Raw genomic sequence first — 15,000 nt, forward strand, 5'->3', positions numbered from 1 at the left:
TTAACAAGGTTGCTATTTCCGCAGGTTTGGTCACATCTCTACCTTTATCGCAGAGGGACTTAATCCCAACAGTGTCTGTTTTGCGGTGTTTGATGAAGGTCCAAAAACGTTTCCTTCCAGTGTGACTTTGTGGATCATCAGTTGGATTAATTATTGACTCGACATAGCTCCAGTAAGCTTTCCTCATTTCACATTGTATTACCCTTTTTAGGGCTTTTAGTCGCTCAACTGTTGTATTGATGACATCTAATCCCATCTTTTGTTGCCGTTTTTTCCTGATGGACAGCTTATCTCGTGTACGTAACAATTTACGAATTTGTGGAGTGACCCATGCTAAATTATCTCTAGATTTTGTTCTTCTATGGGGGATGTGTTTTTTGACTAACTTACCAATGGCCTCCCTAAATTCTATCCACATATCGTTTACAGTTTTATCATCAATGTTGTTCTGTATCTGCACAGATGCTGCCCATAAGTCTTCCGAGATATTGTCCCATTTAGCCCTTTTATACATACCTCTTACTAACCAAGTTCGAGGTCCGTACTGTAAGTTACAGACCGAGTTTTTTCCTGTTGATTTATGGCCCGAGCGCGAAGCGCGCGGGCCATAAATCGATGGGAAACAACGAGGATCCGTAACTTACAATACGGACTGAGAAAACGAGGTTTGTAAGATATTTATTATATCTCTGAGGTTAACCGGCGCGCGGGCAAGGAAACTAGTCAAAGTGAAGCGGAAGGTTCAGCTGCCACAAAGAATGTCGTGCCAAAATCCCAAAAACTAAATCTTCTTGGCTGTTAAGTTTGACATAGTTGCTTGCAAGATTCAAACAGTTTTCAGTACAAGTTTATGCAACAGAAATGACATGAAAAACTCGCTAGATGATGTTTTGTCGAAATTTTAAATTTAGCGGGCTGTACAGCGGGCCGTACTGTAGAATACAGCCCGCTAATTTAGCCAATTACAGCGCGCGTACTATCTGAGAGATATAATAAAAAGGGATCTCACGCGGTTTTTGTTTATAACGTACTGGTGTTAAATCTAACTCCACAGCAGGGCAGTCATGGTCTGATATACCTGGTGTAACAGAGACATTCTTACCACTGTTTGGGTTGTTTGTAATGACCAGGTCTAAGATGTTTTGATTTCTTGTGGGTAGTTCGACCACTTGAGTTAAATTCAGAAAGATTATCATCCAGTATATCCCCAAACTGGCAGTGGAGAGATGGATGGTTGCAGGGCTTAACAATGTGTTCTTTCCAGTCCCAGCCTGGGAGATTGAAGTCGCCAGCAAGGAGGATGTGATGGTTGACGTTTACTAAAGACAAAGATCTCTCTAGTTCTAATAAAGCCTCTTCGTCATTTTCATGCGGCCTATAATAGGCTCCAATGTGCAATGTCTTTTTACCAGATATTTGTAACTTGCACCACATGATTTCACAGCCTGTTTCAAGCTCAGGTTCTCTAGTAGCTATTAGATCTTTCTTGACAGCAATAAACACTCCCCCATGAGGATCAGTTCCTCTGTCTCTCCTCTCAATCTCATACATGTCTGCTATTAATATTTCCCCTGTACTGTGATTTTTCGTCAGCCATGTTTCAGACCCGATTATTATATCTGGCTTAAAATCTGCTGCTAGTTGAGCGAGATCTTCATTTTTGGCCAAGATGCTTTGACAGTTTACTGTTAGGATCGAGAGTGACCTCTTTTTGCTGTGTTTGGTACATGGAGATGATGTAGAGACTGGCAACCCTATGGATGTATTGATCGAGCCAGATGACGTATCAATCGAGCCAGACCGTGTTTCGGTAGTAGATTCTGCAAGGGGCTAGAACGAGTTGAATGTGTTGATAATGTGAACTGAGTCAAAGAGGAAAGTAGAGAAGTTTGGAAGACCGCAGCTGGTACAGATCCATATGCATGAACTGTTTGCTAAAGAGTCATAAATATGATCATTCATGACACAACAACGTGCATGGTACCAAATGTCACACATGTTACATTGAATTCCTTTTTGATTGCACAGGTGGCACAGTCTCCACAAGGATATTTATACTGAGGCCCTGGGTTTGTTTCCACAATTCCATTCAACAGCAACATTGAGAGAAGGAACCGCATAGACATCTTGCTTGAAGTCACTTGCGACATGCCGCTATGTGCAATCCTGAAGCGTAATGAATGATAGAAAGCTTCAAATCCAACTCTGGTAGCCTTTTTACAGGCAAAGGTTTCATTCAAGCCGAAGTCGACATAATCATGCTGTGATTCGAACTGGTTTGGCGATAAGTACAAAAGAAATTTAGCGAAAGGCAAAAAAAATAGAGAGCTTAAAAAATTTGGACCCGCCATATTGACTGACCGCTGACCGCCTTTTAATCATCTATCGTCCACCTTCATCATACTGCATTCTGTTTTTAAGTGAATTTGGCAGTCTACTCGAACATTAAATCACGACTCCTCGTGCGTTGATGATCACTGGTGATTTCAATTTACATCTAGACAACAAATCTGATCCTACTTGTATCGATGTTCTTCAACTGCTGGAATCTTTTAACTTAAGGCAACATGTTCGTGAGCCTACTCATCGTTCTGGCCATACTCTCGACCTTATAATTACTAGAGAAGATGAGAATATAATAGGCCCTGTTTCCGTGACAGAGTCAATTATATCGGATCACAATATCGTCAACTGTAGTCTCAATCTCTTGAAACCGACCTTAATGAAAAGATGTATCTCTTCACGTAAAATTAGATCAATTGACATTGAACGACTTAAATCAGACATTTGCGATTCGCTTGGCCCTAACACTGATATTTCCATCGATGTGAATGATCTTGTTTCCAGATATTGCTCAGAGTTAACAAGGATTATGGATATCCATGCTCCATTAAAGAAACGTCATGTCGTCATCAGACCTGCAGCGCCATGGTACAATGATGAAATCAAGGATGCAAAAAGATTAAGGCGACGGCTTGAGAGACGATGGCGTCGATCACGTGACCCTGTTGACCATAGCAACTTTGTAAAGCAATGCCGTGCTGTGACTGACCTTCTTCAATCTTCACGATCAGACTACTTACTACACGGATCTTATCAACAGCAATAGGATGATTCAAGAAAGATGTTCAGGACCGCTGGAAAATTGTTGCATACCAAACCTGTGACAAATAGCAGAAAGACCTAGCTGAGAAATTTATGCATTTCTTTGATGCTAAGGTTAATGCTATCCATCAAGAGTTGAAGCTGAAGTATGACGATAACACTTTTATTATTTTTGATGACAGTAACATCACCTGTAAATTTGAAGCTTTTAAATCTGTCTCTATGGATACACTACTAGCCTTGATAAGGCCATTGTCTGGAAAGTCATGTGATTTAGATCCTCTTCCGGGTTCTCTTCTACGTGCATGCTTGTCTGAGTTTGGCTTATACTTACACAGATTGTCAATCAGTCTCTGCAGTCTGCTGTTGTACCTGAACAACTAAAGGTGGCTATGGTAAAACCCTTGCTGAAAACGCCCTCACTTGATCATCTCGAATTTAAGAACTTTTGTAGAAAACGTTTACGTGCGTATAAAGGACACGTTCATAGTACATATGGAACTCGAGACTCTTTCGTTTTGTTTGTACAGTGATAGTTGATTGATTAATTTAGTGATTCTCATATTACCTATATAGATAAGCGATTACACATTAACGCGACACGCGCCCAACGTGGGGCTCTGACATCAACCGAAAAGAAGAATGTCCGAAAATCTGGCGAGAACCCGCGCCAAACGAAGTGGAAACAGAACCGTGTTAACGAAACTTCTAAACGAAGCCGATGGCCTGCTGAAATCGAAGAATGAAGAATTGGATGCACAACGCTTAAAGGTTATTAGCGAATTGTTAAACGAAAAGCTTAACTTGGTTAAATCCCTGGACGAAAAGATAATCGATGCTTGTGAACCTTCGAGTGCAGTTTAAATGATACAATACATCAAGGAAGCGACGAGTCCAAAGGTTAACATCAAGGGTAATAGCATCTTAACATCGAAAAACGCGAATGTCGACGATCAAGCACTCTTCGACTACTGGACTTCAATACCTTCGACTACTGGACCTCAATCATCAATGATATTCGCCAACGTGGATTCAGTTAGTGATCCCGCCATCCCAGTGACGGAAAATTCTGAAAATTCAAATGTTGTTGAATCCCACCACGCCGGAGTTTCTGCGCCCCAAACAACGGGGTACAACAATTCAGGTACAACTTCAGTTCAATCTCATAATACCAGTAACTTGAGCGAAAACGCTGACCTGAATTACTCTTAATCTGCTCCACATCCACAGAAAGCCAATTAAAATTGCCGAAATTAGTATTGCCCAAATTCAAAGGAGATGTTACGCAATGGCAGAATTTTTGGGACAGTTTCAATAGTGCCATTCATAGCAATACACAGCTAAGCAAGATCGATAAGTTTAATCATTTACATTTACTATTGGAGGATCAAGCAGCACGTTAGGGTTACCTAGGTCTGAAGCCAACTATGACTCTGCGATCGATATTTAACACAAACGTTTTGGCAAACCCCAGAACATAATCTCGAAGCACATGACCAGGATGTGTCATTGATAACACCACCCAGCTCCGCCTTGTTTACGATAGGATAAGTATTAACGTTCGTGGTCTCGAGTCGTTAGGCATAAGTTCCAACCAATATGGAAGTTTGCTGATACCTGTTATTATGTCAAAATTACCGCCCGAAATCAGAGTGCAAGTTGCAAGAAACACAGCGCGCGAGGTGTGGGAAATGTCAAAATTATTAGAGGTTATCCAACAGGAAATCGAGGCTCGAGAAATCAGCGATGGTGTGAAAGCAAATGTACACTTGGATAAATACAAAGAAAACACGCCGAAAAGGCCGAGTAATTTGACCTTACTTTCTCACGATAACGCACGACTTCAGTCAAAGGGAAATCAAATGAAATGCATTTATTGTGGTGGATTTCATTAATCTGCTCCCTGTGAAAATGTGAACGATCCTCATGCACGTTTCGAAATCCCAAAAAAGGGTCAAAGATGTTTTGTTTGTTTGAAAACTGATCATCATAGTAGCTCATGCAAAAGGAACTGTCGACGATGTCAGGGCAATCATCATCAGTCAATTTGCCGAGAATTTGTGTCAACGACGCCCGATTACAGTTCCGATTCGTCAGGTCTAAACGATCAGAATTCGAAGGAAGTGCAAAACTCGACTCTTGTGAGTTACACCAGCGAACCAATTGCGAATGAAATACACCACGAAGGAACCACTGAAGAAGGAAATGAAGCTCCTTTCTTGGGGAGCGCTGTAACCGCGACGTCGACCGCCAAGACCAAGGGCAGCATTTTACTTCAAACTGCGACAACCACCGCGACTAATAATGATCGGAGCAAGACAATGACTATTCGAATCCTGTTCGATAGCGGCAGTCAGAGATCCTACATCACAGACAGCGTAAGGAAGAAGTTAGGTCTAAAGTCAACAAGCACCGAGATCCTTCATCTGAACACATTTGGAGAGAATGCCTATCGAAAGCAAAGGTGCGAAATGGTCACCTTGCCACCTCGTACAATCGATGGTGAATATGTTGAGATTACGGCGCTCAATTTTCCGATTACTTATTCACCATTGCCAAAGAGCGTAGACTTACGAGATCATCCGCATTTACTAGAACTAGAGTTAGCTGACAGCGCTGAGGGTTCGAATTCGATCGACATTTTGATTGGTTTAGATCATTATTGGGACTTTGTTACTGGTGAATCTATTCGTGGAGATTCTGGTCCCACAGCGGTTAAAAGTAAGCTAGGGTGGCTTCTGGTCCGACTAAAAACTCACAAAGCGAAACTAATGTTGTCTCAAATTTAGTCATATCGGGAGAGACAATGTCGAGCGAAGCAAGAGAAAACAACGAAATGGTGGAAATGCTGAAAAGATTCTGGGAGGTTGAAAGTTTGGGAATTGTGGATACCGAGTGCGAAGTTGAATTAGTCAAGCGGAAAGAAGAGGTTGCGTTTAAGGGTCGTCATTATGAAGTCGGACTGCCATGGAAGGAAGGTTGTCTTGAGTTCCCCAGTCCAACCACTATGGAATGTGCGTAACAAGATTACAATCATTGCACTCTAAATTGAAGAAGGAGTCGAATTTGCTACGAGAGTACGACAACATCATTCAAGAACAACGAAAGAAAGGAATCATCGAAATTGTACCTACACCGAACGAGGAAACTCTGGAAGAAACGCAACTTGACTGCACAATCGCCACGAAGGGGATTCATTACTCGCCACATCATGCAGTGATAAGAAGAGAGCGTGAAACGACAAAAGTGAGAATGGTATATGATGGTTCGGCGAAGAACTCAAGGACGAACGATCTCTTAATGATTGCTTAGAAGTGGGAGAAAATTACATCCGACACATTTTCGCAATGTTAACAAACTTTCGTTGGAATTTCGTCGCCTTAACCGCGGACATCGAGAAGGCTTTCCTGATGGTAGGAATCAGGCCGGAAGACAGGGACATGTTGCGCTTTCTTTGGCTGAAAGACTCTCTCGCAGGCGAACCTGAAATTGTCGAATATAGATTCAATCGTTTGTTGTTTGGATTGAGGCCATCTCCTTCGATTCTAGGTGAAACTATCGCGTATCACTTGAACTTTTATAGGCAAACTGAAGCCGAGATATTCGAGCTATTGCGCAAGTCTCTGTACGCGGATGATCTTCTTACGGGACAAGAGCTGAGAATGACGATAAAGGTTTAATAGTTATCAGAAGTCAAAGACGATGATGGCGAGTGGAGGTTTTAACCTCAGAAAATGGAACTCGAATTCTCGAAACTTGGTGAAAGCTATAGAAGCTTGCGAGAGCTCACAAAACGAAACAAGGTCTACAGATGAAGCTACTGCAGAAGATGATGAGTCATATGCGAAATCGTCCACTACACCCGTAAATTCTGAAACGAAGAACGATACTACGGTCAAAGTTCTAGGGATGAACTGGGACACTGTAGCAGACGAGTTTTTCTTCAACTTAACCGATTTGTTCAACTATGGAACGACACTGCCAGTGACAAGACGTTCTGTTTTGAAATTGTCGGCGAAGATATCAAAGTTCGATCCGATTGGATTTCTCACCCCGTACACTATCGAAACGAAGATTTTATTTCAAGAACTCTGTCTCGATAAGGTTGATTGAGACAGCGAACTTGAGGGAAAGCTACTCCACACCTGGCCCAGGCCCTGGCCCGGGAACTCTCTCCTAGAAGAGCTGAAATTTTTAAGCAATGTCCGAATACCACGCTGTTATTTTCGATCAAGGCCAGTACACTTCGAGCTTCATGGATTTAGTGACGCATCAAACCGCGCGTATGCTGGAGTTATTTACATCCGATCACTCTATGACGATGGTCAAACCGATGTTCGATTAGTTGCCTCGAAAGCAAAGGTCGCACCCTTGAGAAGGCAGACCATCCCGCGTCTGGAATTACTTGGTACACTTATTCTCGCCCGCCTCGTAAACAGCCTCGATTTGGCCGGTAAAAACGTCAAGACTTTTTACTGGACGGATTCAATGACGGCCTTATGCTGGATAAAGGAATGAAAGACCATGGAAACAATATGTACAGCATCGCGTGGAAGAAATTCGCAAGTTAACTTCAAAGAGCGACTGGCGACAAATCTCTGGAAAACAGAACCCAGCTGATTTGCCGTCGCGGGGATTGAACGCGAAAGAACTGTCGGTTAATACTATTTGGTGGAACGGGCCAAAATTCCTCTACAATCCTGAATCGGAGTGGTCTTTGAGCGAACAAAGACAAAAAGAAGATGAAGTAGCGCTCAAAGAAGCAGTTAAGAATCCATTCGAGATCACACACTCATTGGTTTCGCGTTCGCCCAGTTGTTCCATAGATCCCAAGATCGACGCATTAATCGACGTAAAACGATTCAGTGAATTAACAAAATTGCTCCGATTGACAGCCATAGTCGTCGGTTTTGTAAACAAGCTAAAGAACAAGGTACGAAGCAAGTCGAAACCCGAGAACGGAAATGAGATTTTCAGTGCATTGAACTTAGCCAAAGCAGAAGAACTTTGGAAAATGGAGTTATGCAAGCGTCTTCATTTGAACAAGAAATCAAGTTTCTTCACAATCACCGTCAACCCCAAGTCTGCGCCGCCGACTTACGTCTTCCAGTTTAGATTATTTCTGGAAGATGGGGTTGTCAAATGCAAGGGGAGGATAAATAATGCCGATTTATCAGGAGACACAAGAAATCCAATTCTACTGCCACCGAAACACGAGTTCGTCCGATTAATCATCAAGAGTGCGCACGAATCAGTAAAACATTGCGGAATAAGGGACACACTCACCCTGATCAGAGAACGATTTTGGATTTTGAGAGATCGCGAAGCAGTAAAACAAGTGATTAAAAAAATGTGTAATTTGGTGGAAATCGATGAAACTTCATACAAGTCACAATCTTCCCCCGGTCTTCCATGCGAACGGGTTTCGGAGGATCCACCTTTTACGCATGTGGGATTGGACTTTGTCTGCCCGTTGAATGTTGACAGCGGTAATCCAGACGAGGAGATATCAACCAAAGTTTACTTATGTTTGTTCACATGCGCTTCGACAAGGGCTGTACACTTGGAGTTATGCAAAAGCCTCAACGTTCAAGATTTTCTGCTAGTATTCAGACGATTCATTAGTCGACGCGGACTCCCTGCTACTCTTACGTCAGATAACGCAAGGACCCTCAAATCTTCGAGCAAGGAAATAAGAAAGATCAATAGGTCCAACGAACTGGTGCGTTACCTCGTTAACCAGAAAATTTCGTGGAACTTTATCATGGAAAGGGCTCCGTGGTGGGGAGGTTTCTGGGAGCGATTGGTCCGAAGTATCAAGGCGCCTTTAAAGAAAGTACTCGGTCGGTCAACTTTGAATTTTGAAGAGCTGCGAACAGTACTGGTGGAAATCGAAGCAGTAATCAACGCAAGGCCGATCACTTACATGTATGATGACGCAGATTCAATTTCTTATCCTTTGACACCTTCTAATCTTATTTATGGTCGACGTGTCACGCCAACACCGAACTGTTCTCATCACGAGATCATCCGCCGAGTACGCATCAATCTTTGACAAGAAGAGCTCGCCAACACAAGAATTTACTTCAACAAGTAACTAAACAGTGGAGAAAGGAATATCTCACTAGCTTGCGTGAACAATCGAGCGTAGCAAACAGAAGAAATGGTTCTCAAGAAATCTCCGTGGGAGATATTGTTTTACTTAAAAACGATTCATCGACCAGAGTCTTCTGGAAACTAGCGAGAGTTGAGGAACTCATTTCTGGAGCTGATGGAAAGATTCGAGCAGCTATCGTTAAGGTCGGAAACAGTGAAAGGCGATCGACATATTTACGGAGAGTTGTTCAGCATTTGATTCCAATCGAAGTTAGATCGAATGTGGACAATGAGGTCAGACAGCCTGCTAAGAACCAATTTTCTAATTTAGCCGTTCGACCCCGACGAACGGCAGCCGTAGTTGGGGAGGTCAACCGTCGTGAACTGAACATTGTTTGATCGAATCTTAGTATTTTGTTGAACAGAGACATTGAACGTCGAATGCCTTTGGAATGATCTGCCTTACAACATTAAAAACTCAAAAGATATAAATAATTTTAAGAAGTTAAAGACGCATCTTTTTAAGAAAGATTTTGCATTATAATATAACATTTACTACCTTTTTGAAGAACTCAAATTGGGCAGTAATTTTACTAGTTTACTGATTACGTTATTTAATTATTCTTTTTAGTGTTTTCCTGTAAGGCGTCATGGATTTATAGATATCTACGCTATATAAAAATGTTTATTATTGTTATTATATTATTATTATTATTATTATTATTATTATTATTATTATTATTATTATTATTATTATTATTATTATTAATAAGAACCCGGGAATCAGACCAATTGGCGTTGGAGAAGTAATAAGGAGAATAGTGGGGAAAACGGTCAGCGGTTTCTTAAAGGAGGAAATAAAAGAAGCGGCAGGTCCCCTACAAGTCTGCGCTGGTCATAACGCAGGAGCGGAGGCTGCGATCCACGCAATGAGTCAAGTGTTTGTTGAAGAAGGAACAGATGGCATATTGTTAATTGATGCTAGTAACGCTTTTAACCAAATGAATAGGTCAGTGGCTTTACACAATATCCAGATCATGTGCAAAGAAATGGCCCTGTATGTTATTAACACGTATAGAAGCCCATCTAGACTGTTTATCTGCGGGGGAGGTGAAATACTTTCTCGAGAAGGCACCACACCAGGAGATCCGCAAGCGATGCCGTGGTACGCACTTAATACGTCTATAATGATTCAGAAATTGAGGGACCACTGCCCATTGGTTAAACAGGTGTGGCTAGCAGACGACTCAGCTGCAGGGGGGAGTATTGTGCAGTTGTATAACTGGTACAAGCATTTGAGTAAGGAAGGACAAAAGTTTGGATACTATGTGAATGGGTCAAAGAGCTGGCCTATTGTGAAGTCTGGGGAACTTGCAAAGGAAGCAAAGAAGGTGTTTGGAGAGGAAGTCAACATAACGACTGAAGGTCAGCGCCATCTGGGAGCAGTTATTGCGTCGCAAGAATACAAAGATCAGTATTGTGAGGAGAAGGTTTAGGCATGGAAAGAGGAAATCGAACGTCTCTCTGAAATAGCGAAGAGCCAGCCTCATGCGGCGTACATTGCTTTCACAAAAGGCTACAAGTCGAAGTTCACCTACTTCATGCGCACGATAGGATCATTCGAAGATTATGTCGACCCAATCCAGGAGGTGATTGAGGATTTACTACTTCCAACTTTGTTCGGTCAATCAGAGCCTCTCCCTAACGAGGTGCGCAGACTTGCTACCTTAGCAACGGGTCAAGGGGGTTTAGGCATTCCTGATCTGAGATCCGAGGCACCGCAGCAGTTTGCTGCCTCGAGACTATTAACCACCGCGCATGTAGATTCTATTACATCACAGAGTTCCATCATGGTGTGTCCGGTAAAAATTCTCTATGTCCAATGCCACGCGCTTTTACAATTATCGAGGAAATTAGATCCAGATACCATAGTATCTGGCGTAAGTACAATCATAAATCTCTACTGTGAAACACCTGGGATAAATTTATTATTTTATATAATATTAAGACACTCTCTCTCCTCCAAATAAGTTATATAACATACCTCATAACTAAGAGCGTATATCTCCCATTATAGGTTTTTTGAAAAGCTTTTAACCACTCAAAGGGGTCGGTGTCTGATTACACGAGTGACTGTTTCCGATTCCTGGGATGATAAATAATTGATTTTCTAAACCAAAGATCATTGTACTTAACAGACAACCTGTTAAATGACAAACCGCAAATGAAGAAGTCTGGTTTTCAGGTGGAAATAGGAAGTTCCAGAAACGACGACTGCTACCGCACCGAGAATACCACAATACATTAATATCATTGATTCAAAGAGGGACGCAGCACAATTATTTTCCCTCAAAAGAGGGAAAATAATATTGCTGGAAGTGTGGCACGCATTTAAGCGCATATTTTTGCGACAGTCTGCATAACAACGACGTCATCACGAAATTTGAGGTTTGACGACAACGTCGGCATACAAATGTGAATCTTTCGTTTTTTTTCTTATTCTGAAACCAACTTGTTTTTAGGATACTCCCTCCCCACATTGAACGACGTGAACAACATGGAATAATCCCAAAAGATTTATGATTTATGATTGTTTCGTCAGTTCTGGGTTTTTGGTTAATTCACTGTTATCAAACATCTTTATTGACGACTTTAATGCCAGACAATAAAAGAACTGCGTTCGAATCCTAAAAGGAAGTTACATTGTCATGAAATGCTCAGATAATAAAGTATACGAAACGATTTGATATTTACCAGTGAGTCGGCTAGGTCCACAGCTGACAAATGATTTACATTAGTGTTATGACATCACTATAACGTATCTCATTAGCGGATAAATTAACTTAATGATCGATTATAGAATTTCTCGACGAAACACTCCCCTCCACAAAAAGGGACTTGTAAATTAATAAGTCCAGATTATAAAAATAGTAACAGTAAGAGTTTCTATCATTTCAGAAGTCCGAAATGTCATCCTTTGGTATAAGTAACACTAAACGGTGTACAGGGCGTTTGATCGTGACGTATCCTCTTCCTTGATATTTGGTTACAGGTTCACCTTGCTTAGGATTTTTGTACTGCACTTCAACTTTGCGCACCTTGCCATCAGAACCAGGGAAGGTATTTGAAACTATCCCAAGTCGCCACTGACCTCTAACCAAGTTAGAATCTTGTATTAAAACAAGGTCTCCAGTTCTAAGGTTGCGATGTGCTGCATGCCACTTCTGACGCACGATCAGGTCTGGGAAGTAGTTTGTGGTCCATCTTTTCCAGAAGCTATTAACTAAGTTTTGAATGAATTCAAAACGGAGTCTTGGATTTGCTGACTCTTTAAAAGGGCCACTTGTACTCGTGTTGTGGAACGGCCTAAAACAAGGTCGTTTGGGCACAAATAGGAACCGTCTTCGGGCGACCTTGGATGACGGCCTATAGGTCTTTCATTAATTAGGTTAGCAACTTCAAAAAGTACCGTTTGAAGTTCTGAAAACGTTAGGATGCTTTCTCCAATGGCAGCCTTGAGTGATCTTTCGACTGATCCGATGAGAGATTCTGATGTTCCATTTTGCCATGGTGCATCGGCTGGCGTGAAGTTCCATTCAAAACCTTCCATAACTCCAAACCTCTTAAGCTTCTCCCAATCCCAAGATTTCGTAACATTCTTAAGTTCCTGACTTGCTGCGACAAGTTGCGCGCCATTGTCGGAATAGATCTTTGATGGATATCCTCTAAGTGAGACAAATCTCCGCAACACCATAAGAAAACTTTCTGTGCTGTAGTCTGGCGCAAGGTCCAAATAAACAGCTCTGGTTCCAGTGCAATTAAAGATCACCCCGTACGCTTTTGACGTAGTACGCTTCTTAACTGCGTCACGGATCGTAAAGGGTCCAAATAAGTCAATTGATGTGGAATACCACGGGGGTGCCGGCTTGAGTCGTTCTTTAGGAAGGTTTCCCATCACTTGTCCGGATATTTTCTTGTCAAGTTTCTTACATGTCACACACTTGAGCTTTACACATTGGATCATTTTAAGTAATTTGGTTATCCAGAACCTTAACGGATCTTGCTTGCAGTTGTAAGAACTCCGTAATGCCCCTTAGCATGAATGTACTCGCAGTAAAGTCGAGCAAATCGATGCTGATATGGTAGGAGTATGATATCTTCCTTGTTGTAGCCGATTTCTAGCCATTTTTCAGCACGGCCACTTATCACATATATGCCATCATCTCGTAATCGAGGACACAAACGTCTGTACGTACCATGCTTGATATCGTTCTTCATATTTCGTTGTGCCTCTTTGATCCAGAATACCTCCGCTGTCTCTACATCTTTACTTGTTATTTCCTGTGTTGCGTTCTTAAAGGTTGCCTTAGGTTGTCTGCGATAAAGCTTTAAGATCCTTGCTGTCACTCTCAGTCGACGGTTATAATCTGAGAATCGTTCGATCTTGATTCTAGACGCCAAGTCGTCTTTAACACTTACATTCACTGTGTTGACTACTTTCATAATTGTCGTAGGTATTCTTACTTCAGAATAATTACGAGAAATAGGCCACTAGCTCGCTCTCAGGTTGTTTGAGAAAGAGAGGTCCTTCTTGCCAATCGCTGTGAAGACTAATTTCACTTGGCTTCTTTCCTCTAGTCAACCAATCTGCAATGTTAAATTTACTCTCACACCAATACCAATCCTCGATGTTGGTTCCTCCCTGAATTTCACCGATTCGTGTACCGGCGAAGGTGTTGAAACCGTAGGAGCTTTTCTGTATCATTGCGTGTACTATCTGACAGTCGACTACGTAGTAGCATTTCTCAAAAGTGTATCTACATTCTTTATCGATGAAGGATTTAAGCCGCTTATTATTTCAGGTAATTCATTAAAGAATGCTGACCATTGTTTTTTATTATCGTCCGGTATCGAATCATCCCAATCGAGCTTTTCGCTAGTTGCCCATAAATGTCGCATTAAGATTTTGGCCCGCCCTGTGAAGGGTCCTGCCAGTCCTAGAGCGTTGTACATACTGTTGACTTGTGACAATATCATCCGCTTCGTAAGTGGTGGTGTGAGTTTCGAATCGTTATTAGCATTGTCTTTCTGTACTCCGCGTTTCCGATTCGAAAAGAAGCTAAGCTTTGCTGAAAAGCACAAATAATCTTTGATCGGGTCCCAATTGACTCCTAGCACCTCTTCGGTCGCTACGTTTGACTCATTCGGTAGAGACTTTTTACTATTGCTTGAGTCACGGGAAAAGATCCATTCCTTCAGTTTAAATCCGCCTTTAATGATTAAGGACTCCATGTCCTGCATTAATTTCTGCGCAGTGGGAAGGTCTGTGGTACTTTCTATAATGTTATCCATATATGTGTTGTGTTTCACGATTTTTGCAGCATCCAGGTATTGCTCACTTCCCATCTCTGCTGTCTTGCACAAGGCCATCGTAGCTATGGTTGCAGAGGGCTTATCTCCGAATGAAACTCTTTGTATCACATAGGTGTCAGGTGATTTCTCGGTGACCATGTCCCTCCATAAAAACCGGTGAGTGTGTTGATCTAGCACTGTTGTTTTAACGGTATGGTACATCTTCTTGATGTCGCCTATGAAAGCTACTTCATTTTCACGAAATCGCACAAGTATTCCGAGCAGACTGAGCGTCAAACTTCATGTTTTTCTCAATCAGCTCGAGTTCGTTTTCTTCTCTGATGCTGTAGTTTTTATTTCCGACACCACCATGTCCCCAATTGCAGCATCCACAACGCGGGACCCAATCAGCGCCAAGATTTTATATTTTGTATAAGTCTTCTACTT

The 15,000-nt window shown here is 41.9% G+C and overlaps 3 protein-coding genes and 1 pseudogene across 3 annotated transcripts; 3 read left to right on the forward strand and 1 right to left on the reverse strand.

Moving 5' to 3' along the window:
- The first annotated feature begins 4,301 nt into the window (after window positions 1–4,301).
- On the forward strand, window positions 4,302–6,755 carry LOC138039775 (uncharacterized; annotated as a pseudogene).
- Window positions 6,756–6,810: 55 nt separating this feature from the next.
- On the forward strand, window positions 6,811–7,218 carry LOC138039776 (uncharacterized). The gene has a single exon (XM_068885619.1). It carries the CDS (start codon window positions 6,811–6,813, stop codon window positions 7,216–7,218), a length of 408 nt encoding a protein of 135 aa, XP_068741720.1.
- Window positions 7,219–7,248: 30 nt separating this feature from the next.
- On the forward strand, window positions 7,249–11,894 carry LOC138042032 (uncharacterized). The gene is made up of 2 exons (XM_068887763.1): window positions 7,249–10,022; window positions 11,045–11,894. Exon 1 carries the CDS (start codon window positions 8,120–8,122, stop codon window positions 9,158–9,160), a length of 1,041 nt encoding a protein of 346 aa, XP_068743864.1. The 5' UTR covers window positions 7,249–8,119; the 3' UTR covers window positions 9,161–10,022; window positions 11,045–11,894.
- A 590-nt stretch (window positions 11,895–12,484) lies between these two features.
- On the reverse strand, window positions 12,485–13,225 carry LOC138039777 (uncharacterized). The gene has a single exon (XM_068885620.1). The coding sequence runs from the start codon at window positions 13,223–13,225 to the stop codon at window positions 12,485–12,487; it is 741 nt and encodes a 246-aa protein (XP_068741721.1).
- Between the last annotated feature and the right edge of the window lie 1,775 nt (window positions 13,226–15,000).

This window comes from Montipora capricornis, chromosome 3 (assembly GCF_036669925.1).
Source record: "Montipora capricornis isolate CH-2021 chromosome 3, ASM3666992v2, whole genome shotgun sequence".
NCBI lineage: Eukaryota > Metazoa > Cnidaria > Anthozoa > Scleractinia > Acroporidae > Montipora > Montipora capricornis.

Excerpts from the sequence above, each read along its gene's own strand:
- LOC138042032 (XM_068887763.1), top strand. The coding sequence starts at position 8,120 with ATGGAGTTATGCAAGCGTCTTCATTTGAACAAGAAATCAAGTTTCTTC.
- LOC138039777 (XM_068885620.1), bottom strand. The coding sequence starts at position 13,225 with ATGATCCAATGTGTAAAGCTCAAGTGTGTGACATGTAAGAAACTTGAC.
- LOC138039776 (XM_068885619.1), top strand. The coding sequence starts at position 6,811 with ATGGCGAGTGGAGGTTTTAACCTCAGAAAATGGAACTCGAATTCTCGA.